Source organism: Oncorhynchus mykiss, chromosome 20, assembly GCF_013265735.2.
Source record: "Oncorhynchus mykiss isolate Arlee chromosome 20, USDA_OmykA_1.1, whole genome shotgun sequence".
NCBI lineage: Eukaryota > Metazoa > Chordata > Actinopteri > Salmoniformes > Salmonidae > Oncorhynchus > Oncorhynchus mykiss.
The window spans coordinates 12689898-12716340 of NC_048584.1; the positions used below are offsets into that span (position 1 = coordinate 12689898).

The 26443-nt window shown below is 41.5% G+C and overlaps 1 protein-coding gene across 3 annotated transcripts in view; it reads right to left on the minus strand.

Moving 5' to 3' along the window:
- Positions 1 to 3165: 3165 nt before the first annotated feature.
- The window catches only part of LOC110498992 (monocarboxylate transporter 12-B), a 35058-nt gene continuing 11780 nt past the window's right edge, over positions 3166 to 26443 (minus strand). For all 3 annotated transcript variants that reach the window (XM_036955832.1, XM_036955831.1, XM_021575764.2), the window contains 4 exons: positions 8645 to 8788; positions 7875 to 8463; positions 6684 to 6943; positions 3166 to 5953 (listed from right to left, as the gene is read on the minus strand). In XM_036955832.1, the coding sequence (XP_036811727.1) occupies positions 5709 to 5953; positions 6684 to 6943; positions 7875 to 8463; positions 8645 to 8788 (1238 nt within the window). In that variant the 3' untranslated portion in view covers positions 3166 to 5708. The remainder of the gene's footprint in view (positions 5954 to 6683; positions 6944 to 7874; positions 8464 to 8644; positions 8789 to 26443) is intronic.

The window sequence follows — 26443 nt, forward strand, 5'->3', positions numbered from 1 at the left end:
CACCATCTTAAATTACCATGCCCCTTTAAAATGTACAACTAAGAAAAGATATAGCCCTTGGTTCACTCCAGACCTGACTTCCCTCAACCAGCACAAAAACATCCTGTGGCGGACTGCACTAGCATCGAATAGTCCCGCGATATGCAACTTTTCAGGGAAGTTAGGAACCATTACACGCAGTCAGTCAGGAAAGCAAAGGCTAGCTTTTTCAAACAGAAATTTGCATCCTGTAGTTATTACTCCAAAAAGTTTTGGGACACTGTAAAGTCCATGGATAATAAGAGCACCTCCTCCCAGCTGCCCACTGCACTGAGGCTTGGTAACACTGTCACCACCGATAAATCCACGATAATCGAGAATTTCAATAAGCATTTCTCTACGGCTGGCCATGCTTTCCTCCTGGCTACCCCATCCCCGGCCAACAGCTGCACACACCCCGCAGCTACTTGCCCAAGCATCCCCAGTTTCTCCTTCACCCAAATCCAGATAGCAGATGTTCTGAAAGATCTGCAAAACCTGGACCCGTACAAATTAGCTGGGCTAGACAATCAGGACCCTCTCTTTCTAAAATTATCCACCGCCATTGTTGCATCCCTTATCACCAGTCTGTTCAACCTCTCTTTCATATCGTCCGAGATCCCCAAAGAGTGGAAAGCTTCCGTGGTCATCCCCCTCTTCAAAGGGGTTTACTCTCTAGACCCAATCTCTTACAGACCTATATTCATCCTGCCCTGCCTTTCTAAAGTCTTCGAAAGCCAAGTTAATAAACAGATCACTGATAATTTCGAATCCCACCATACTTTCTCCGCTGTGGAATCCGGTTCCTGAGCTGGTCACGGGTGACCCTCAGCCAAGCTTAAGGTACTAAACGATATCATAACCACCATCGATAAGCGACAGTACTGTGCAGCCGTCTTCAGCTACCTGGCCAAGGCTTTCAACTCTGTCCATCACCGCATTCTTATCGGCAGACTCAACAGCCTTGGTTTCTCAAATGACTGCCTCGCCTGATTAACCAACTACTTCTCAAATAGAGTTCAGTGTGTCGAATCGGAGGGCCTGTTGTCCAGACCTCTGGCAGTCTCTATGGGGGTTCCACAGGGTTCAATTCTCGGGCCGACTCTTTTCTCTGTATATATCAACGATGCCGCTCTTGCTGCGGGTGATTCCCTGATCCACATCTACGCAGACAACACCATTCTGTATACATCTGGCCCTTCTTTGGACACTGTGTTTACAAACCTCCAAACACGCTTCAATGCCATACAACACTCCTTTTGTGGCCTCCAACTGCTCTTAAACGCTAGTAAAACTAAATGGATGCTTTTCAACCGCTGCCCCCGCCCGACTAGCATCACTACTCTGGACGGTTCTGACTTAGAATATGTGGACAACTACAAATACCTAGGTGTCTGGCTAGACTGTAAACTCTCCTTCCAGACTCATATTAAACATCTCCAATCCAAAATTTCAATCTAGAATTGGTTTCCTATTTCGCAACAAAGCATCCTTCACTCATGCTGCCAAACTTACCCTCGTAAAACTGACCATCCTACTGATCCTCGACTTCGGCGATGTCATTTACAAAATAGCCTCCAACACTCTATTCAGCAAACTGGATGCAGTATATCACACTGCCATCCATTTTGTCACCAAAACCCCATATACCACCCTCCACTGCGACCTATATGCTCTCGTCGGCTGTCCCTCGCTACATATTCATCACCAGACCCACTGGCTCCAGGTCATCTATGTCTTTGCTAGGTAAAGCTCCACCTTATCTCAGCTCACTGGTCACGATAACAACACCCACCCATAGCACGCGCTCCAGCAGGTATATCTCACTGGTCAGCCCCAAAACCAACACCTCTTTGGTCACCTTTCCTTCTAGTTCTCTGCTGCCACTGACTGGAACAAATTGCAAAAATCACTGAGGTTGGAGACTTATATTTCCCTCACTAACTTTAAACATCAGCTATCTGAACAGCTAACCGATCGCTGCAGCTGTACATAGCCCATCTGTAAATAGCCCATCCAATCTACCTACCTCATCCCCATATTGTTTTTATTTACTTTTCTGCTCTTTTGCACCTCAGTATTTCTACTTGCAAATCATCTGCACATCTATCACTCCAGTGTTAATTTGCTAAATTGTAATTACTTCGCTACTATGGCCTATTTATTGCATTATCTCCTCATGCCATTTGCACACACTGTATATAGACTTATTATTATTTAACTTTTTGTATTTATATTGTGTTATTGACGGTACGCTTGTTTATCCCATGTGTAACTCTGTTTGTGTTGCACTGCTATGCTTGATCTTGGCCAGGTTGCAGTTGTACATGAGAACTTGTTCTCAACTGGCCTACCTGGTTAAATAAAGGTGAAATAGAAAAATAAAGAAATGTGTTCTTTCATAGTTTTGATGGCTTCACTATTATTCTACAATGTAGAAAATAGTAAAAATAAAGAAAAACCCTTGAATGAGAAGGTGTTCTAAAACTTCTGACTGGTAGTGTATGTTGTCGAGCATGAACCTGCAGGAGCGGGTCACTGCTTTGATGTTTGCAGAGAATGATAGGGTGTTGTCCACAGACACGCCAAGGTTCTTTGCACTCTGGGAGGTCGACACTGTGGAGTTGTTAACCGTGATGGATAGGTCTTTGCGCGGGCAGGCCTTCCCCTGGAGAAAGAGCAGTTCTGTCTTGTTGAGGGTGAGCTTGAGGTGGTGGGCCGACATCCAAGTTGAGATATCTTTCAGGCATGCGGAGATGCGTGTCGCCACCTGAGTGTCAGAAGGGGGGGAAGGAGGAAAGTAGTTGAGTGTAATCTGCATAGCAATAATAGGAGAGGCCATGTTAAAATATAACCTTGTTTAAATAAAACAAAGCATTTTTAACCGTGAGTGAGCCTTTTCAATTATGTTTTTTTTTATTTCACCTTGTCTCACATTAGTTGTGCAGATGTATTTATGAAGATCTTGCACTTATGATGGTTATGAAAACTGTATGTTTCTGTGTGGAAATATGGTTTGTGTCATTTGAAGATATAGTTGTGAAATGTATATTATTGTATTCTATATGTGCTTTTAGGTTAATAGGCTTTTACTGCACTTTTATTTACAATACACTTACAATACACAAATGGCTATATTTCCACTACTGTATGATTTAAAAAAATTATTTTATTTAAAGAAATATCAACATAAATTCGTAGGTTTCTTCTGGACATTGTAAGAGAATACATTTAAATTGTGATAGATTCCATTTGGCAGAGGCTTCTATCCAAAGGGACTTACAGTCATGGTTGGATACATTTTACATATGGTCGCTGGAATTGAACATACTACCCTGGTGTTACAGGCACCATGCTCTACCAACTGAGCTACAATGACATAGTGGTGGCTTTGCAATTAATCCAAGGATACCAGGACACCTCCCCTTCATCTCCCCTTTCATCTAACTCCATTAAACCCTCTGTGGAAAAGGTTCTACATGGAACTGAAAAGGGTTCTAGCTGGAACCAAAAATTGCTATTCAAAAGGTTCTCTTATGGGGACAGTAAAACACTCTTTTAGGTTCTACACTGAACAAAAATATAAACGCAACATGCAACAATTTCAAAGATTTTACCGAGTTACAGTTCATATAAGGAAATCAGTCAAATTAAATAAATCCATTAGGCCCTAATATATGGATGCACAATGACTGGGAATACATATATGCATCTGATACCTTAAAAAAAAAAGTGAGCGTGATCAGAAAACCAGTCATTATCTTGTGTGACCACCATTTCCTTCATGCAGTACGACACATCCCCTTCGCATGGACTTGATCAGGCTGTTAATTGTGGTCTTTTGGAATGTTGTCCCACTCTTCTTCATTGGCTGTGTGAATTTACTGTTATTTATTTATTTAAATTATTTAACCTTTATTTGACTATTGTTGGTAACTGGAACACACTGTCGTCGTACACGTCGATCCAGAGGACCTCAAACATGCTCATTGTGTGACATTTCTGTCGAGTATACAGGCCATGGAAGAACTGGGGACATTTTCAACTTCCAGAAATTGTGTACAGATCCTTGGGGCCGTGCATTATCATGCCGAAACATGAGGTGATGGGGGAGAATGAATGGCTTGACAATTGGGCCTCAGGATCTGAAGTCGGTTGCGATGCTGAACTGCAGTCATGTCAAGACCCTGGTAAAGACCACAGCTTCCCTGAGATGGTTTCTGACAGTTTGTGCAGAAATTATTTGGTTGTGCAAACTCACAGATTCATCAGCTGTCCGGGTGGCTGGTGTCAGACGATCTCGCATGTGAAGAAGCTGGATGTGGCTGGCGTGGTTACACGTGGTCTGCGGTTGTGAGGCTGGTTGGATGTAGTGTCAAATTCTCTAAAAAGACATTGGAGGCGGCTTATGGTAGTGAAATGAAAATTCTAGTCTCTAGCAATAGATCTGGTGGACATTGCTGCAGTCAGTAGGCCAATTGCACGCTCCCTCAAAACTTGAGACATCTGTGGCATTGTGACAAAACTGCACATTTTATAGTAGACTTTTATTGTCTCCAACACAAGGCGCACCTATGTAAGTATCACACTGTTCAATCAGCCTCTTGAGGGGTTGGATTAAATGCGGAAGACACTTTTCAGTTGAATGCATTCAGTTGTACAACTGACTAGGTATCTCCTTTTCCTGATATGCCTCACCTGTCAAGTTGATGGATTATGTTGGCAAAGGAGAAATGCTTACTAACAGGGATGTACATTTAAGAGAAATAAGCTTTTTTTTGTGAGTATGGAACATGGAACCAACACTTTACATGTTGTGTTTCTATATAGTTATCAGTGTAGATAACACCTTTTTTTCTAAGTGGATCCAATGTGTGTTTTGAAGTCATATGGCTGAGATGGCCTATAGCTTTTACGTTAAGCTCAGAGAGGTCAGGACAAGGGTTGTTCTAATATGGAACAAGATAATTGTCCTCCTAGCCCTCTGGTGTAACTACAAAGTAACAAGTGGCAATGAAATAATACATTTTGTATATCTTTACAAAACTATACATTTGGTGTACACATGTAAAGCAAATCATCCTGTCTTTTAATGTCATCAATTATTGTATAGGAAATTGGTATGAAAATGCAAATACCTTTATAAATGAATAATGACTCATTCATTATTAACTTCTAAGTTCCAGTCTGAAGGAAGTTCCCATTATCATTCATTTCAATAGATCATAGTCGTTCACAAAGGAGTGAAAGACTATGGCTGACCTCCCATGTCAATATCAAGTATTTACGAAACAACTGGAAGACTGTTGTCTTCAGAAATAATCTATTACAAACACCCTGTCTGAATCTTCAGATATTGAAAATGATCAACTTCTTCCGTTACATTTGGATTGACAGACATGGAAACCCTGAAAGAGAAAGGCACATAAAATGAGCAATAATATCACAGCTTTGATAGACAGATCAGAAGGAAAATTCCATATTTCAACTGAAGCTGTTCTGGTTCCGGCGGAATTCTTTACATTCCATTTAAGTGTCCGTTTATAATGGCTCATTCTGAGGAAAATCAATCCCAAACTTGAACTACCACGCTAGATTATGTGTACCAATTGACCATCGTTTCTCATAATCTTCAATATACTTTGGTATTCCAACAAAACAAATGCAAAACTACACAAAAGCGTCCAATGTTAAGAATTTGCTGTGTTGGTTGAAGGGTTCACATCTTTACTTGAGGCTATGTAGAAGTCTGATCGGCTGCCTTGACAAGGATCCTGTTTGGGGTCTGTGTCTTTATTGTTTTTTCTGTGCTTTTGGGTCCTGCGACAGTGGCGTATCCCAGTCACTGTGCTGATGACCAGCGAGCTGGAGATGAGGGCAAAGCCACTGAGGAAGAAGGTGGCCGTGTAGGTGCCTGTGGTGTCAACTAGCCAGCCTGCGGAGGGAGGAGGAGGAAGGAGATATGAACATTCACTTAGGCTTTAACTTGATGGATGGAGGACTTGCTGACTATAATGCATGTGTTAATAAATACAAAATAAATCATTTTTAAATCAGTAAAAGTACACTGGTGGGTAATTTAACAAGCTATTGGTGCACTTAATGCACAATTTTTGCATCCAAGACAAAAGACAAAAAAAAACATTTTACATAATGTGAATATCTAACATCCATGGTGTACTCTTCAGGCCGGTTTCCCGGAATGGTTTAATCTCCTAAAATTCAGAATCAGGACTGAATAAGCGGGTCACTTATGAATGACATAATATACTATAAGTGACATTGTTTGCTGTTATAATTTTCTCAAAGAGACCAGCAGGCTTGCTCTACCTGATGAGAGGTCTAGAAAGAAGCCCACTGGGCACACAATGGTTAAATCAACTTTGTGTCCACGTGGAATAGATGTTGAATTGACATCTGTGCCCAGTGGGAGGTAAATGTCTGCTCATTGTTTGCTGCTCGCAAATGTGGTATTTGGCAAAGCTTTTAGTGAAGCAATAACAATGGCCCAAACACGGCTTTTTTTACCAGTAAAAGCTTTCATAAAGACCACTTTTGCGATCAGCAAACAACGCGTGGACATTTACTCCCATATCTTTTGTTCACCTCCTGTGCTATGAACGGTTAGTACTTAATCTTTTTCCTTTCAACACAAGGACACTCACCTCCTATTGGAGGGCTGAGCAGGTAAGGAATGGCATGTAGGAAGTACACAATCCCCAGAGCGGAGGAGAGGTTAGTTGTCCCCACAATGTCTGAGGTCACCACAGGTATGAGGGCCACGTAGGCGCCATCGAAGTACCCATAAAGCACAGAGAAAGGCACCAGCAGGGCGAACGTCCGCAGGAGAGGGATGAAGAGGCAGCAAAGTCCCTCCATGCCCACTGCAATCATGTAGCACACATTACGATACTTCTTCAGGCACCTGGGGGGGGGGGAGAAGAAGAGGGCATACAATCAGTCTAAAAACACATCCTACTGGGCACAATGGTTGAATCAACGTCGTTTCCACGTCATTTCAATGAAATTACATTGAACCAACGTGCACTAGACGTTGACTTGACGTCTGTGCCAGGTGGGATATTTCCCATATTGACCATCTGAATGATCTGCGGCTCAACTGTTCATGTCCTTACAGAAAAACTTCATGATTTAAGGTGGAAAATCACGTTATCACATTAACTTCACATAAGATCAGATGTGATCACATGAAAATGTGTTTTTGGAACAATTCACGTGATCATGTGAAATTAATGTGGGTTTTCTTAGAAGTGTGACTTCTTTGATGAAACCAGCTGTTTTCACCTTCAAGATAAAATTGGGTAACAGCTCCATTTCTTAGAGCAGGGCTCTCCAACCCTGTTCCTGGAGAGCTACCTTCCTGTAGGTTTTCAATCTAACCTCAGTTGTAACTAACCTGATTCAGCTTCAATCAGCTAAGTATTAGAATCAGGTGCACTAGATCAGCGTTGGAGCGAAAACCGACAGGAACAGGAACAGGAACAGGAACAGATCCTTGCTTAAAAAGGTGAGACTACAAAAACTAGGTGACAGTTCAGTAAAAAGTGACACTGCAAAAACCAAGTGAAAACTGAATAAGAAAAGGCTGGATCTGTATTTATGTTAAAGCATGGCTTCTGATTTCATACAAACTCCAAGTGGAATGTTGCAGAGGAAGACCTACAGAAAGACACAACTCAACAAATACAGGTATGTTTTGGACCTGTCTTCCAGTCCAAATAAAGGAATTGCGGGCCTATCAAAGAGCAAGGCGGGACAGAGGCACTCTTCATGGAATTAAAATACCCTTGTTGTGGTGGCATGTTCAATGGAACAAAATCTTAACTCAGGCCTACCTCCTGTCTACGAGCCAGCCGAAGGTGATGTTCCCCACGATGTCTATGACCCCCAGGATAGACATGAGGAAGGCGGCCTGGTGGTGGCTTACGCCCACATCCAGTGCGTAGGGCACAAGGTAGACAAATGGCAGGCTGCAGCCGCTGGCTAGGAACAAGAAGCTCACCGCCAGCATCAGGAAGTCCGGCATCAGCAGGAAGCGGTACTCCTGCATAGACTTGAAGCAGCGGCTGTCTTTGCTGTTGTTAATCGCCAGAGGTTCCTCTAACGTGCTCACCACCTGAGCTTTGACCCTATATCCACAGTCAGTATCCAACGGGACCGGACCATGGGCCTCCTCTTCTTCTTTCAGAGTGATAGGGCGCAGTAAGGCCCCACAGACACACAGATTGGAGACAACGCCCCCCAGGATGAGTAGGGCCCCGCGCCAGGAGTAGTGCTCTATGAGCAGCTGGACCACAGGGGCCAGGATGAAGGTCCCGATGCCACTACCTGACATGGCGATCCCGTATGCCAGGGCTTTCCTCTCACAGAAATATGACCCCACCATGGCAATGGCAGGGGTGTAACAGAGGGAAAATCCAATACCTGAAAATCAAAAGAGGAAAAGGTGGTTGTTGGTATGCCATGATCCATACTAGGGCATGTTTTTGGTACAGTATGTCTACCCAGTATCCCTGAATTATATGACGTGTGATTTATAGGGGTTCCTCATGATACTGCAGTTGCCCTTTTAGGTGCCTGTCTGAGGATGTCAGGGAGGACCCACCTGTGAGGACCCCCAGGCTGAGGTACAGGTACTCCAGGCTGGTAGCGAAAGAGCTGAGGACCAGGCCGATGGAGGACAGGAAGCCCCCAAGGATCACAGCGATGCGGCACGAGAGACGGTTCCCAATGAAGCTGCCTAGAGGAGCTTCAATCACAACACAGTACACATGTTAGTATGGGACTGTGCAGGCACGTAGCTTGAGCTGGGGGGAGACGGACCCTTTTCATTGGTCTGCATGTATTGCTTTAGTCTGCATTAACAGTTCAGCAGCACGCACTATCCCCCTCTCTCTCTTTCTCTTTGTGGTGTTTGCTGAGGCGAGGTAGCTACATGTTTGGAAAGATTAAAACGAGTAAAAGTTAATTAACATTTTATACATGTATTCCTATGTTGTTGTGTAACTAGCGAACTATTGGTGATGAGATAACATTGTGTAAAAAGAGTGTTATACCAAGTGATACTGATGCATGCAATGTTAGGTTGGCTATTTTTGCTAGGCTAACGTTAGCTAGCTACCTAAGCTTGCAACAAAAGCACAGTATGGTGATCTTTCCCTTTTGAACTGCAGTTTTAGATGAGCAGCACTTAGTGAGTCAGTGTTCACCCTACAGAAAAAGTAGCTTTGCCCGTAATGGAGGTGCCAACATCAAAGAGGAGAAAAGTACAGAGCATAAGATATTTTGGGGGAGTGCAGAGTACTGTAAATCAAAATCAAATCAAATTATATTTGTCACATGCTTCATAAACAACAGGTTTGGACTAATAATTACATTTTTTTAGGGGCAATTTTCCCTCTAAACTGAGCTGCACCTCGGACTGCCACACAGATGAAATATCAGCCCGCACAGAGAATCACGAGATTGAATTTCACTTAACTTTCTAGAGTATTCTCCATGATTCAGGCCTGTACTCAACACAGACCGGTGCGCCATAACCAATCAGAGCTGCAGTAGGCCTATATGCAAATAGACATAGCCATATTTGGATCATTCATTTGAACTGGACAGCATGAGCAGTCATGAGTAGATGCGCTTGTTTTGAGATCAAAGTGAGAACTGCATGAAGCAGTGGTGTAAAGTACTTTAAGTATGTTTACTTAAGTACTTGAAAGTAACTCTTAAGTAGTTTTTTGGGGTATATGTACTTTACTAATTATATTTTTGACCATTTTTACTTTTACTCCACTACATTCCTTAAGAAAATATATACTTTCTTCTCCATAGATTTTCCCTGACACCCAAAAGTACTCGATACATTTCAATGCTTAGCAGGACAGGAAAATTGTCTAATTCACGCACTTAAAGACAATATCCCTGGTAATTCCTACTACATCCGATCTGGCGGAATGACTAAACACATACTTTCTTTGTAAATTATGTCTGAGTGTTGGAGTGGGAACCCTGGCTATCCGTAAATTTAAAAAACTAGAAAATCGTGCAGTCTGGTTTGCTTAATATAAGGAATTTGAAATTATTTATACTTTTGATACTTACAGTGCCTTGCGAAAGTATTCGGCCCCCTTGAACTTTGCGACCTTTTGCCACATTTCAGGCTTCAAACATAAAGATATAAAACTTTATTTTTTTGTGAAGAATCAACAACAAGTGGGACACAATCATGAAGTGGAACGACATTTATTGGATATTTCAAACCTTTTTAACAAATCAAAAACTGAAAAATTGGGCATGCAAAATTATTCAGCCCCCTTAAGTTAATACTTTGTAGCGCCACCTTTTGCTGCGATTACAGCTGTAAGTCGCTTGGGGTATGTCTCTATCAGTTTTGCACATCGAGAGACTGAAATTTTTTCCCATTCCTCCTTGCAAAACAGCTCGAGCTCAGTGAGGTTGGATGGAGAGCATTTGTGAACAGCAGTTTTCAGTTCTTTCCACAGATTCCCGATTGGATTCAGGTCTGGACTTTGACTTGGCCATTCTAACACCTGGATATGTTTATTTTTGAACCATTCCATTGTAGATTTTGCTTTATGTTTTGGATCATTGTCTTGTTGGAAGACAAATCTCCGTCCCAGTCTCAGGTCTTTTGACGACTCCATCCAGAATGGTCCTGTATTTGGCTCCATCCATCTTCCCATCAATTTTAACCATCTTCCCTGTCCCTGCTGAAGAAAAGCAGGCCCAAACCATGATGCTGCCACCACCATGTTTGACAGTGGGGATGGTGTGTTCAGCTGTGTTGCTTTTACGCCAAACATAACGTTTTGCATTGTTGCCAAAAAGTTCAATTTTGGTTTCATCTGACCAGAGCACCTTCTTCCACATGTTTGGTGTGTCTCCCAGGTGGCTTGTGGCAAACTTTAAACGACACTTTTCATGGATATCTTTAAGAAATGTCTTTCTTCTTGCCACTCTTCCATAAAGGCCAGATTTGTGCAATATACGACTGATTGTTGTCCTATGGACAGAGTCTCCCACCTCAGCTGTAGATCTCTGCAGTTCATCCAGAGTGATCATGGGCCTCTTGGCTGCATCTCTGATCAGTCTTCTCCTTGTATGAGCTGAAAGTTTAGAGGGACGGCCAGGTCTTGGTAGATTTGCAGTGGTCTGATACTCCTTCCATTTCAATATTATCGCTTGCACAGTGCTCCTTGGGATGTTTAAAGCTTGGGAAATATTTTTGTATCCAAATCCGGCTTTAAACTTCTTCACAACAATATCTCGGACCTGCCCGGTGTGTTCCTTGTTCTTCATGATGCTCTCTGCGCTTTTAACTGACCTCTGAGACTATCACAGTGCAGGTGCATTGATACGGAGACTTGATTACACACAGGTGGATTGTATTTATCCTCATTAGTCATTTAGGTCAACATTGGATCATTCAGAGATCCTCACTGAACTTCTGGAGAGAGTTTGCTGCACTGAAAGTAAAGGGGCTGAATAATTTTGCACGCCCAATTTTTCAGTTTTTGATTTGTTAAAAAAGTTTGAAATATCCAATAAATGTCGTTCCACTTCATGATTGTGTCCCACTTGTTGTTGATTCTTCACAAAAAAATACAGTTTTATATCTTTATGTTTGAAGCCTGAAATGTGGCAAAAGGTCGCAAAGTTCAAGGGGGCCGAATACTTTCGCAAGGCACTGTAAGTATATTTTAGAAATTACATTTACTTTTGATACTTAAGTATATTTAAAAACAAATACTTTTAAACTATTACTCAAGTTGTGTTTTACTGGGTGACTTTCACTTTTACTTGAGTCATTTTCTATTACGGTATCTTTACTTTTACTCAAGTATAACAATTGGGTACTTTTGCCACCCCTGTGGCATGTGCACATTTGTTCATATTCTTTGCTAGTTAGTTGTTAGCCCAGTTAGCTAATGCAGCTAATTTCAACAATGGGGGAGTGGTTGCTTCCTACAAGAGCACAAAATGTGTGCATTTCTAGCCATCTTTGAAAATAGCTTTTTTTTGTCTTAAAGGGGCAATGTTGTACTTTGAGACCGTCTTGATTAAGCTAAGTAGCCAATAGGCAGAGGGTAGCATCATTTATCTGATTCTCTGTATTCGTGGTATGGGAATAATAATGAATTATATTTTATAAAGTGATTTCTTGCATCAAACAACACAACTTTTTCAGTCACCTCGTCTGAAGGACAAGTGGGTAAACAGGTTAATGTCAAGCCCTGCATGTTTTTTTCAAAGGTCTCATGGATTGTAGGTCTACATTGAACACCACACATTTGCTGCTACTGTAGATTGAATGATAGAACAGCTATTTCCATGTTAAAATGTCATGGGATGCATTTTTCTCATCGTTGTTTATGTTAGGCCACTCTGCTAGGCCTACATTATGATCAAGTAGCCTACTTGGCCACTGCTAAAACTGTAACTTAAAGCGGGAACAGCCTCAGTGTTTACAGTAAATTGCACAGGTAATTGCACAGAAATTTCACAATGTTCAAGTTTGTGCTTCGAAGACCTGAAATTTGCTCAGTGCTGAATTTTTTTGAGGGAATATTGCTTGCGGGCCCTTCCCAACAATGCATAGAGAAAGAAAATAGAGAAATAATAGAAAAGTAAAACATGGAATAATAGAAGTAATAATAGATACACAATGAGTGACAATAACTTGGCTATAGACAAGGGGTACCAGTGCCGAGTCAAAGTGCAGGGGTACGAGGTAATTGAGGTGGATGTGTACATATAACTAGGAACACAGTAGCAGATAGTAAACAGTAGCAGCAGTGTATGTGATGAGCCAAAATGTTTAGTGCAAAAACTGGTCACTGCAGATGGCTATTTGGTTAACTGTTTAACTAACTATTTAGCAGTATTATGGCTTGGGTGTAAAAGCTGTCTAGGGTCCTGTTGGTTCCAGATTTGGGTGGCTGGAATCTTTGACAATTTGTCGGGCCTTCCTCTGATACTACGTGGTATAGAGGACTTGGATGGCAGAGAGCTCAGACCCAGTGATATACCGGGCCTTACGCATTACTCCCTATAGCGCCTTACGGTCGGATGCCGTGCAGTTGCCCCACCAGGCGGTGATGCAGCCAGTCAAGATGCTCTCAATGGTGCAGCATAGGGTGTGTGTGTCTCAGTCACCAGATCTCAACTAGAGGTCGACTGATTAATCGGAATGGCCGATTAATTAGGGCCGATTTCAAGTTTTCATAACAATCAGAAATAGGTATTTTTGGATACCGATTTGGCCGATTTTAAAAAAAAATTTTTACACCTTTATTTAATCTTTATTTAACTAGGCAAGTCAGTTAAGAACACATTCTTATTTTCAATGACGGCCTAGGAACGGTGGGTTAACTGCCTCGTTCAGGGGCAGAACGACAGATTTTTACCTTGTCTGCTCATGGGATTCAATCTTGCAACCTTACAGTTAACTAGTCCAACGCTCTAACCACCTGATTACATTGCACTCCACGAGGAGACTGCCTGTTACGTGAATGCAGTAAGAAGCCAAGGTAAGTTGCTAGCTAGAATTAAACTTATCTTATAAAAAAACTATCAATCAATCAATCATAATCACTAGTTAACTACACATGGTTGATGATATTACTAGTTTAGCTAGCGTGTCCTGCGTTGCATATAATCAATGCGGTGCATATCGTTGCTCCAATGTGTACCTAACCATAAACATCAATGCCTTTCTTAAAATCAATACACAGAAGTATATATTTTTAAACCTGCATATTTAGCTAAAAGAAATCCAGGTTAGCAGGCAATATTAACCAGGTGAAATTGTGTCACTTCTCTTGCGTTCATTGCACGCAGAGTCAGTGTATATGCAACAGTTTGGGCTGCTTAATTTTCCAGAATTTGACGTAATTATGACATAACATTGAAGGTTGTGCAATGTAACAGGAATATTTAGACTTATGGATGCCACCCGTTAGATAAAATACGGAACGGTTCCGTATTTCACTGAAAGAATAAACGTCTTGTTTTCGAGATGATAGTTTCCGGATTCGACCATATTAATGACCTAAGGCTCGTATTTCTGTGTGTTATTATGTTATAATTCAGTCTATGATTTGATAGAGCAGTCTGACTGAGCGGTGGTAGGCAGCAGCAGGCTCGTAAGCATTCATTCAAACAGCACATTTGTGCATTTTGCCAGCAGCTCTTCGCAAGCACAGCGCTGTTTATGACTTCAAGCCTATCAACTCCCGAGATTAGGCTGGTGTAACCGATGTGAAGCTCTGAGACTTGGAGTGGTTGTTCCCCTTGCTCTGCAAAGGCCGCGGCTTTTGTGGAGCGATGGGTAACGCTGCTTCGAGGGTGGCTGTTGTCGTTGTGTTCCTGGTTCGAGCCCAGGTAGGAGCAAAGAGAGGGGCGGAAGCTATACTGTTACACTGGCAATACTAAAGTACCTATAAGAACATCCAATAGTCAAAGGTTAATGAAATACAAATGGTATAGAGAGAAATAGTCCTATAATTCCTATAATAACTACAACCTAAACTTCTTTCCTGGGAATATTGAAGACTCATGTTAAAAGGAACCACCAGCTTTCATATGTTTTGAGCAAGGAACTTAATTAAACGTTAGCTTTCTTACATGGCACATATTGCACTTTTACTTTCATCTCCAACACTTTGTTTTTGCATTACTTAAACCAAATTGAACATGTTTCATTATTTATTTGAGGCTAAATTGATTTTATTGATGTATTATATTAAGTTAAAATAAGTGTTTATTCAGTATTGTTGTAATTGTCATTATTACAAATAAATTGTAAAAATCGGCCGATTAATCGGTATTGGCTTTTTTTGGTCCTCCAATATTCGGTATCGGTATCGGAGTTGAAAAATCATAATCGGTTGACCTCTAATCTCAACCCAATGTGTGTGTGTGCGCGTGTCTTAGTCAACAGATCTTAACCCACACACACACACTTATGGGAGATTCTGGAGCGGTGCCTGAGACAGCGATTTCCACCACCAGTAACAAAATGGTAATCACCAAAGCTTATTCCAGACACTTGTATAATCTATGCGAAGGTGCATTGAAGCTGTTCTGGCAGCTTGTGGTGGCCCAATACCTTTATGTTGGTGTTTCCTTTATTTTGTCAGTTATCTGTAGCTAGCTAGCTAATTACACTGCACAATTCATAATAGACTGGTACTAGCTAGCTAGCTAGCTACAGTGCATTCGGAAATCATTCAGACCCCATGACCTTTTCCACATTTTGTTACATTACAGGCCTGTACTAAAATTGATCATCAATGTACGTACACACAATACCCCATAATGATAAAGGAAAAACGTTTTTATTTTTATTTTTTACATTTCTGCAAAAATTGAGCTCAGATTGTGTCCATTGATCATCCTTTAAGATGTTTCTACAGCTTGATTTGGAGTCCACCTGTGGTAAATTCAATAGATTGGACATGATTTGGAAGGGACATACCTGTCTATATAAGGTCCCACAGTTGACAGTGCATGTCAGAGCAAATACCAAGCCATGAGGTCAAAGGAATTGTCTTGTAAAGCTCTGAGAGGCAAAGATCTGGCGAAGGGTACCAAAACATTTCTGCAGCATTGAAGGTCCCAAGAACACAGTGGCCTCCATCATTCTTAAATGGAAGAAGTTTGAAACCACTAAGACTCTTCCTAGAGCTGGTCACCCGGCCAAACTGAGCAATCGGGGGAGAAGGGCCTTGGTCAGGGAGGTGACCAATGGTCACTGACAGAGTTCTAGAGTTCCCTGTGGAGATGGGAGAACCTTACAAAAGGACAACCATCTCTGCAGCACTCCGCCAATCAGGCCTTTGTGGTAGATTGGCCAGATGGAAGCCACTCCTCAGTAAAAGGCACATGACAGCCCATTTGGAGTTTTCCAAAAGGCACCTTAAGACACCAGTCTATATAAGGTCCCACAGTTGACAGTGCATTTCAGAGCAAAAACCAAGCCATGAGGTCGAAGGAATTGTCCGTAGAGCACCATGACAGGATTGTGTTGAATACTTATATACAGTGCCTTGCGAAAGTATTCGGCCCCCTTGAACTTTGCGACCTTTTGCCACATTTCAGGCTTCAAACATAAAGATATAAAACTGTATTTTTTTGTGAAGAATCAACAACAAGTGGGACACAATCATGAAGTGGAACGACATTTATTGGATATTTCAAACTTTTTTAACAAATCAAAAACTGAAAAATTGGGCGTGCAAAATTATTCAGCCCCTTTACTTTCAGTGCAGCAAACTCTCTCCAGAAGTTCAGTGAGGATCTCTGAATGATCCAATGTTGACCTAACTGACTAATGATGATAAATACAATCCACCTGTGTGTAATCAAGTCTCCGTATAAATGCACCTGCACTGTGATAGTCTCAGAGGTCCGTTAAAAGCGCAGAGAGCATCATGAAGAACAAGGAACACACCAGGCAGGTCCGAGATACTGTTGTGAAGAAGTTTAAAGCCGGATTTGGATACAAAAAGATTTCCCAAGCTTTAAACATCCCAAGGAGCACTGTGCAATCAATAATATTGAAATGGAAGGAGTATCAGACCACTGCAAATCTACCAAGACCTGGCCGTCCCTCTAAACTTTCAGCTCATACAAGGAGAAGACTGATCAGAGATGCAGCCAAGAGGCCCATGATCACTCTGGATGAACTGCAGAGATCTACAGCTGAGGTGGGAGACTCTGTCCATAGGACAACAATCAGTCGTATATTGCACAAATCTGGCCTTTATGGAAGAGTGGCAAGAAGAAAGCCATTTCTTAAAGATATCCATAAAAAGTGTTGTTTAAAGTTTGCCACAAGCCACCTGGGAGACACACCAAACATGTGGAAGAAGGTGCTCTGGTCAGATGAAACCAAAATTGAACTTTTTGGCAACAATGCAAAACGTTATGTTTGGCGTAAAAGCAACACAGCTCATCACCCTGAACACACCATCCCCACTGTCAAACATGGTGGTGGCAGCATCATGGTTTGGGCCTGCTTTTCTTCAGCAGGGACAGGGAAGATGGTTAAAATTGATGGGAAGATGGATGGAGCCAAATACAGGACCATTCTGGAAGAAATCCTGATGGAGTCTGCAAAAGACCTGAGACTGGGACGGAGATTTGTCTTCCAACAAGACAATGATCCAAAACATAAAGCAAAATCTACAATGGAATGGTTCAAAAATAAACATATCCAGGTGTTAGAATGGCCAAGTCAAAGTCCAGACCTGAATCCAATCAAGAATCTGTGGAAAGAACTGAAAACTGCTGTTCACAAATGCTCTCCATCCAACCTCACTGAGCTCGAGCTGTTTTGCAAGGAGGAATGGGAAAAAATTTCAGTCTCTCGATGTGCAAAACTGATAGAGACATACCCCAAGCGACTTACAGCTGTAATCGCAGCAAAAGGTGGCGCTACAAAGTATTAACTTAAGGGGGCTGAATAATTTTGCACGCCCAATTTTTCAGTTTTTGATTTGTTAAAAAAGTTTGAAATATCCAATAAATGTCGTTCCACTTCATGATTGTGTCCCACTTGTTGTTGATTCTTCACAAAAAAATACAGTTTTATATCTTTATGTTTGAAGCCTGAAATGTGGCAAAAGGTCGCAAAGTTCAAGGGGGCCGAATACTTTCACAAGGCACTGTAAATGTAATATTTCCCTTAAATTCTTTAAATACATTTGATAAAATGTCTATAAACCTGTTTTTGATTTGTCATTGTGGGGTATTTTGTGTAGATTGACGAGGGCAAAAAATATTTAATACATTTTTGAATAAGGCTGTAACATAACAAAATGTGGAAAAAGTTCAGGGGTCTGAATGCGTTCCGAATGCACTGTACACATAATGCCAGCCAGTAAATCAATTATTTATCTAATAAAAGCAGAATCTAATTAATGTTAATAAGCTAACCCCATTGTTAAGGCCAGACATTTTTGTCATATGATAATGGTATTTGGTCATATGATTATGGCAGGGGTCAAAGGCAGGCAGTAGAGAGAGTGACAGAGAGAGAGCATCGACCATGCTGAGGCAGGGAGAGGACAAACGGGTCATCATCAACTCCCCATCTTTGCCGACTGTAGCCCAAGTGCCATAACACATGTTGTTGCCTACATTCTGATTTAATTTGGTTGTCATGGCAGGGGTCAGAGACAGGCAGTAGTGTGACGGCCTTGAATTTGTCTGAACAGTCTCAGTGCTTCTCCTTCCAATAGGGCGGTTCCCCTTTTAATTCCCTATTAAATAGCCAGCATCAGCTAAGCAAAAGTAGGGTTGTGATGGTGGTGCAAATGAGGATGTGTTCAACCCTCAGTTCCGAAGCTTTTTTACTCTGTTTTGTTGTATTTCAAAGAGTGCTTTGTAGCCTTGTCTCAAGTTTAACCACCAGGATCGGATCCAATCACAGCTCAGTTGGTCTCCGCTGTTTCTTCATGGCCTTTCTCAGCTGGAGATCTGTTGGCTGATTGGATTGTCTGACTGACCGATGGGACTCATTCCCTCTCAAACTAAAAGGAGAAATCTATATTTTCTTTGGTAGGCACAACCTACCTGGCACCCTACAAACAATAACCTCAAGTCAAAACCGTTACAGTAGAGGGAACGAGAGCACCGCCCATGTTGATGTAGGGAGAGGACAAACAGGTCATCAGGTGAGAATTTGAGTTACAAGGCACTATCAGTCCCCCAGACCCCCTTAGAAGGGGTGTTGACACCGAAACATGTTGACCCTGACCCCCACCAATATACAGTGCCTTGCGAAAGTATTCGGCCCCCTTGAACTTTGCGACCTTTTGCCACATTTCAGGCTTCAAACATAAAGATATAAAACTGTATTTTTTGTGAAGAATCAACAACAAGTGGGACACAATCATGAAGTGGAACGACATTTATTGGATATTTCAAACTTTTTTAACAAATCAAAAACTGAAAAATTGGGCGTGCAAAATTATTCAGCCCCTTTACTTTCAGTGCAGCAAACTCTCTCCAGAAGTTCAGTGAGGATCTCTGAATGATCCAATGTTGACCTAAATGACTAATGATGATAAATACAATCCACCTGTGTGTAATCAAGTCTCCGTATAAATGCACCTGCACTGTGATAGTCTCAGAGGTCCGTTAAAAGCGCAGAGAGCATCATGAAGAACAAGGAACACACCAGGCAGGTCCGAGATACTGTTGTGAAGAAGTTTAAAGCTGGATTTGGATACAAAAAGATTTCCCAAGCTTTAAACATCCCAAGGAGCACTGTGCAAGCGATAATATTGAAATGGCAAGAGTATCAGACCACTGCAAATCTACCAAGACCTGGCCGTCCCTCTAAACTTTCAGCTCATACAAGGAGAAGATGCATCCAAGAGGCCCATGATCACTCTGGATGAACTGCAGAGATCTACAGCTGAGGTGGGAGACTCTGTCCATAGGACAACAATCAGTCGTATATTGCACAAATCTGGCCTTTATGGAAGAGTGGCAAGAAGAAAGCCATTTCTTAAAGATATCCATAAAAAGTGTCGTTTAAAGTTTGCCGCTTTTCTTCAGCAGGGACAGGGATGATGGTTAAAATTGATGGGAAGATGGATGGAGCCAAATACAGGACCATTCTGGAAGAAAACCTGATGGAGTCTGCAAAAGACCTGAGACTGGGACGGAGATTTGTCTTCCAACAAGACAATGATCCAAAACATAAAGCAAAATCTACAATGGAATGGTTCAAAAATGAACATATCCAGGTGTTAGAATGGCCAAGTCAAAGTCCAGACCTGAATCCAATCGAGAATCTGTGGAAAGAACTGAAAACTGCTGTTCACAAATGCTCTCCATCCAACCTCACTGAGCTCGAGCTGTTTTGCAAGGAGGAATGGGAAAAAATGTCTCTCGATGTGCAAAACTGATAGAGACATACCCCAAGCGAATTACAGCTGTAATCGCAGCAAAAGGTGGCGCTACAAAGTATTAACTTAAGGGGGATGAATAATTTTGCACGCCCAATTTTTCAGTTTTTGATTTGTTAAAAAAGTTTGAAATATCCAATAAATGTCGTTCCACTTCATGATTGTGTCCCACTTGTTGTTGATTCTTCACAAAAAAATACAGTTGTATATCTTTATGTTTGAAGCCTGAAATGTGGCAAAAGGTCGCAAAGTTCAAGGGGGCCGAATACTTTCGCAAGGCACTGTACATCATAAAAAGTTACGCCCTTCGGATTGTGTATTGCACTAGAGCAGTACATAGTGTCTTACTTGTTCTTATCCAAGCAAATGTCTGGCAAACTGTTGCCAAAAGACCGGTGTATGAATGATTTGTAGCCCAGGGGGAATATGGGCAAACCAGCTCTTTACTTTTCTCACACCCTGACACGATAAAACACATGCAGATACAGGAAAAAAGGGTGGAACACCAATTTAGCATAATATTAAGCTCTGATAAGATACACTACATGAACAAAAATATTTGGACACCTGCCTGTTGAACATCTCATTCCAAAATCATGGGCATTAGTATGGAGTTGGTCCCCCCTTTGCTGCTATAACAGCCTCCAGTCTTCTGGGAAGGCTTTCCACTAAATGGTGGAACATTACTGCCGCGACTTGGGATATTAGGCTTGGCTCATAGTCGGCATTCCAATTTATCCCAAAGGTGTTCAATGGAGTTGAGGTCAGGGCTCTGCGCAGGCCAGTCAAGTTCTTCCACACCGATCTCGACAAACCATTTGTGTATTGACTTCACTTTGTTCACAGGGGTATTGTCATGCTGAAACAGGAAAGGGCCTTCCCCAAACTGTTGCCACAAAATAGGAAGCACAGACTCATCTAGAATATGCTGTGGTGTTAATATTTCCCTTCATTGGAACTAAGGCGCCTAGCCCTAACCATAAACAGCCTCATTCCTCCTCCACCAAACTTTACAGTTGGCATTATGCATTGGGACAGGTAGAGTTCTCCTGGCATGCACCAAACCGAGATTTGTCCGTCGGACTGCCTGATGGTGAAGCGTGATGTATCACTCCAGAGAACACGTTTCCACTGCTCCGGAGTCCAATTGCGGCAAGCTTTACACCACTCCAGCCGATGCTTGGCATTGCGTATGGTGAACTTAGGCTTGTGTGCGGCTACTTGGCCATGGAAACCCATTTCATGAAGCTCCCGCCGAACAGTTCTTGTGCTAACGTTGTTCCAGAGGCAGTTTGGAACTCGGTAGTGAGTGTCGCGGAAACACGATAGTGAGTGTCGAGGAAACACGATTTTCAGCGGTCGGAGGACATGTTCAGTGAGCGTGTGTCGCCTACCACTTCGCGGCTGAGCAGCTGTTGCTCTTAGATGTTTCGACTTCACAATAACAACACTTACAGTTGACCGGGGAAGTTCTAGCAGGCCAGAAATTTTATGAATTGACTTGTTGGAATGGTGGCATGCTATGACGGTGCCACGTTGAAAGTCACTGAGCTCTTCAGTAAGGCCATTCTACTGCCAATGTTTGTCTATGGAGATTGCATGGCTATGTGCTCAATTTTATACACCTGTTAGAAATGGGTGTGGCTGAAATAGCCAAATCCACTAATTTGAAGGGGGGAGTCCACATACCTTTTCTATATATGTAACTCACCAACTGATTTCGGTCTTATGTAGCAAAATTATAATTTATTTAAAACATTTGATAAAAGTAGAGACTCAGAGCTACATAATGCTATATCATACACTGCATTTGAGGAAACAATGGGAACGTAATTCTGCTTTGAAAGTTGGTCAACTTGTAAACTCACCTTTGAGAAAACCGTCTTTCAATGTTTTGGTACTTCTATTGGAGAGCCCTTATTTGTCTACACCCATTCAACATTGTTCACACCCTCTTAAGCCTTAGTCAAGAGTTCTGTACAAACTTGGCAGCTAATTCCAGACAACTAAGAGAGCGAGAGAACAGCTAACTGAACATTCCTCGCCCTAGCAGAGCTGGTTAGGCTGTTATGTTATCTAGAGCGTTGGTGACTGCAACTGTGCTGTCAGATTGTCCGTTTGTAAATTCAGAGTGTTTCGCGTTCAGAGCGCTCCGGTCAATAAGTAGGATTGATCCAAAAGCTCTGACCTCACGACAGTCACAGCTAGCTAACAGTACACTTTAACTTGACATTAGGTTTATGCAGTTTTTACTACACATTAAAAAATAAATCAAATGAAAAGCCGCGTTCGACTCGATTATCTAAGCATACTGCATACTGACCAGCTCCAATAGACGCAGGCTATATGGCAGACCAATACAAACGCAACTCTTGGCATGTCCGGCTCACTCATTATCTCAGCCAATCATGGCTAGCGGGAAGGTTACTGACTTTTTCTGTAGCTAAACCAACTAGACTCGTAATTTAACAATTGTATTCGTATTTACAGATGGCATAAAAGTTTGATAGTAAAGGCACATGAAAGTTCACATGTTCGAGAAGGCATTTCTGACAAAAAAACGCATTTTGATTAAAAAAATACTTTTTACATTCAAACGGCTCTACTGTGAAGTCGTGACTTGCGACATACGCCTAGTTTCCTGAATCGGGTCACATATAGTGTACCTCACTGCTAGTTTCAACTTGTATAAATAGATGCAAGTACATTTTTCTCTTTTGCCACTTTTTTTGTCACTTTGGACCATTGATACTGTGAGTAAACACAAGACAAAGAGTTGCAAAATGTGAACCTAGAAGAGAGGTTTGTGATCCGCAGCAGTCCTCTGTGACCCGTGCTGACTTGCCTTGGCATACACCTGCCTGAACATGTTACCTAAGTCAGCCTTGAGTCTGCTATGAGTCAGTTTAAGGGTCTATTTTTACATGCTTTTTCAAAACAGTCTCTATCGTGGTGTCAAATTTCACTGGGAGCAAGCGAAATAAACAAACTCCCTCTGTTGGGTCATAGTGTTGTGACACTGTTTTGGTATTTCAAGATGTTCTCTGTGTGTTGCTGACTTTGTTCTCTCAAGAGCTAAATCAACAGGAAAAGAAGCAAACTCCTCTCTCTGGTGTCTGCTTTAGTCAGACATGGGGTTCTCAGTACTTCATTCTTAAATACGACTGCACTAATGTGTGCCTACTAATAAAATACAATCCTGTGATTCAACCCAAAAACTTTTTAAGAGCAATCAACATGTCCAAAAGATCTATAGAAGATCCAAAGAAGATCCACGCACTTAAAAAACACTAAAACATAACTTCTGTTCTATGTAAGGGGGTCAAACAGGGAACATCCCAATTTAAGAGAAGCAGATAAAACTGACCAATATGGTTGGCTGAGTTGCAAGGACACATTGCCAGTCAGCGGCCTGTGACTTTCTCAACTTAAGCATACTCTAACTTTGCTGTGTGATTGTAAAAAGCACATTTACATGACATTGTCTTCGTCATGTGTACTAATTGGAAGCAAAATGATGTACAAAATATCAAACCTAGTTGTCTTAGTTGTCAAACTGGCTTAACTTCTCCTTAACAGTCTTTTAAAAGCTTATATGTTTACATCCAATGAACCAAATCCATTTCATGACTACCCTGGGCATTGAGCAACCTGTCTAGACCACACATTCCAAGACAGTGCCAGGCCGAGTGTGATGCCAGATCACTGTTGCTGAAGCAGCACTTGACTGATGGCCAGTTGTATTTGTATGTATTATGTATCCCCATTAGCTGCTGCTAAGGTATAAGCTACTCTTCCTGGGGTCTGGCAAAATTAAGGCATATATACCATTTTAGAAACATTACAATACATTCATAAATTATTTCACAACACACTAAGTGTATGCCCTCAGGCTCCTACTCCGCTACCACATATCTACAACACAAAATCCATGTGTACGCATGTTATTGTGTGTGTGTATGCATGTTTCTGTGCCTATGTTTGTGTTGTTTCACAGTCCCCCATTGTTCTATAATGTGTATTTTTAAATCTGATTCTACTGCTTACATCAGTTACCTGATGTGGAATAGAGTTCCATGTAGTCATGACTCTATGTATTACTGTGCATCTCCCATAGTCTGTTCTGTACTTGGGGACTGTGAAGAGACCTCTGGTGGCATGTCTTGTGGGGTATGCATGCGTGTCAGAGCTGTGTGCTAGTCGTTTAAACAGACAGCTCGGTGCTTTCAACATGCCAATACCTCTCACAAATACAAGTAGTGATGAAGTCAATCTATCCTCCACTTTGAGCCAAGAGAGATTGATGTGCATATTATTGATGTTAGCTCTCTGTGTACATCTTCCACTGCAAATCTTCCATTCCAGTGTTTTACTTGCTATTTTGTATTTACTTCGCCACCATGGCCTTTTTTTGCCTTTACCTCCCTTATCTCACCTCATTTGCTCACATTGTATATAGACTTATTTGTCTACTGTATTATTGACTGTACGTTTGTTTTACTCCATGTGTAACTCTGTGTTGTTGTATGTGTCGAACTGCTTTGGTTTATCTTGGCCAGGTTGCAATTGTAAATGAGAACTTGTTCTCAACTTGCCTACCTGGTGAAATTAAATAAAGGTGAAATAAAAATATATATTTTTAAAACATCCAAGGGCCAGCCGTGCTGCCCTGTTCTGAGCCAATTGAAATTAACCCAAGTCCCTCTTTGTGGCACCTGACCACCCGACTGAACAGTAGTCTAGCTGCAACAAAACTAGAGCTTGTGGAACCTGCCTTGTTGGTAGTGCTGTTAAGAAGGTAGAGCAGCACTTTATTATGGACAAACTTCTCCCCATCTTAGCTACTGTTGTATCAATATGTTTTGATATGTTACTCCAAGCAGTTTAGTCACCTCATTTTGCTAAATTTCCACATAATTTATTACAAGATTTAGTTGAAGTTTAGGTTTTTGTAAATGATTTGTCCCAAAGACAATGCTTTTAGTTTTTGAAATATTTAGGACTAAAGTATTCCTTGCCACCCATTCTGAAACTAACTGCGGCTCTTTGTTAAGTGTTGCAGTCATTTCAGTCGCTGTAGTAGCTGATGTGGATAGTGTTGAGTCATTCCTATACATATACACACTGGCTTTACTTAAAGCAAGTGGCATATCATAAGTAAAGATTGAAAAACGTAAGGGGCCTAGAAGGCTGCCCTGGGGAATTCCTGATTCTACCTGGATTGTGTTGAAGAGGCTACCATTGAAGAACACCCTCTGCGTTCTGTTTGACAGGTAAGTCTTCATCCAGAATATTTCAGGGGATGTAAACACCTATGTTTTTCCAGCAACAGATCATGATCAATAATGTCAAAAGCTGCACTAAAGTCTAACAAAACAGCCCCCACAATCTTTTTATCATCAATTTATCTCGCCCAATCATTAGTCATTTGTATAGTGCTGTGCTTATTAAATGTCCTTCCCTATAAGCTTGATAAAAGTCTGTTGTGAATTTGTTTACTGTAAAATAACATTGTATCTGGTCAATTTTCCCCAAAACCTTACTAAGGGTTGGTAGCAGGCTGATTGGTCGGCTATTTGAGCCAGTAAATGGGGCTTTACTATTCATAACTAGCGTAATGAATTTTGCTTCCCTCCAGGCCTGATGGCACACACTTTTAGGTAGGCTTAAATTGAAAATATGGCAAATAGGAGTGGTAATTTCGTCCGCTATTATCCTCTGTAATTTTCCATCCAAGTTGTCAGACCCCGGTGGCTTGTCATTGTTGATAGACAACAATATTTTCACCTCTTCCACACTCACTTTATGGAATTCAAAATGACAGTGCTTGTCTTTCATAATTTGGTCATATATACTTGGATGTGTAGTGTCAGCATTTGTTGCTGGCATGTGATGCCTAAGTTTGCTAATCTTGCCAATTAAAAAAAACATTCAAGTTAGTGGCAATATGGCAATATCAGTTAGTTTTGTGATGAATGAGCCATCTGATTCAATGAATGATGGAGCTGAGGGAGCTTTTATCCCCCAAATGTAATTGAATTTCATAAATGTGTCAAGTGCAGCATCTGTTTGCTCCTCATTACACACCACATACCAGCAAATATTCTTTACATCATCAACATAGGACTCACTACACAACTTATTGTATGACCTCTTATACACTATATTAGGCCCAGCACTTTGGTTTCCCTAGATATGGCTACTATATTGTGATCACTACATCCGATGGATCTGGATACTGCTTTCAAGCACATTTCTGTAGCATTAGTAAAAATGTGATTAATACATATTGATGATTTCATCCCTGTGCTGTTTGTAACTACCCTGGTAGGTTGACTGATAACCTGAACCAGGTTACAGGCACTGGTTACAGTTTGAAGCTTTTTCTTGAGTGGGCAGCTTTATGAATATTTAAATCACCCAGAAAATATACCTCTGTTGATATCACATACATTATCAAGCAT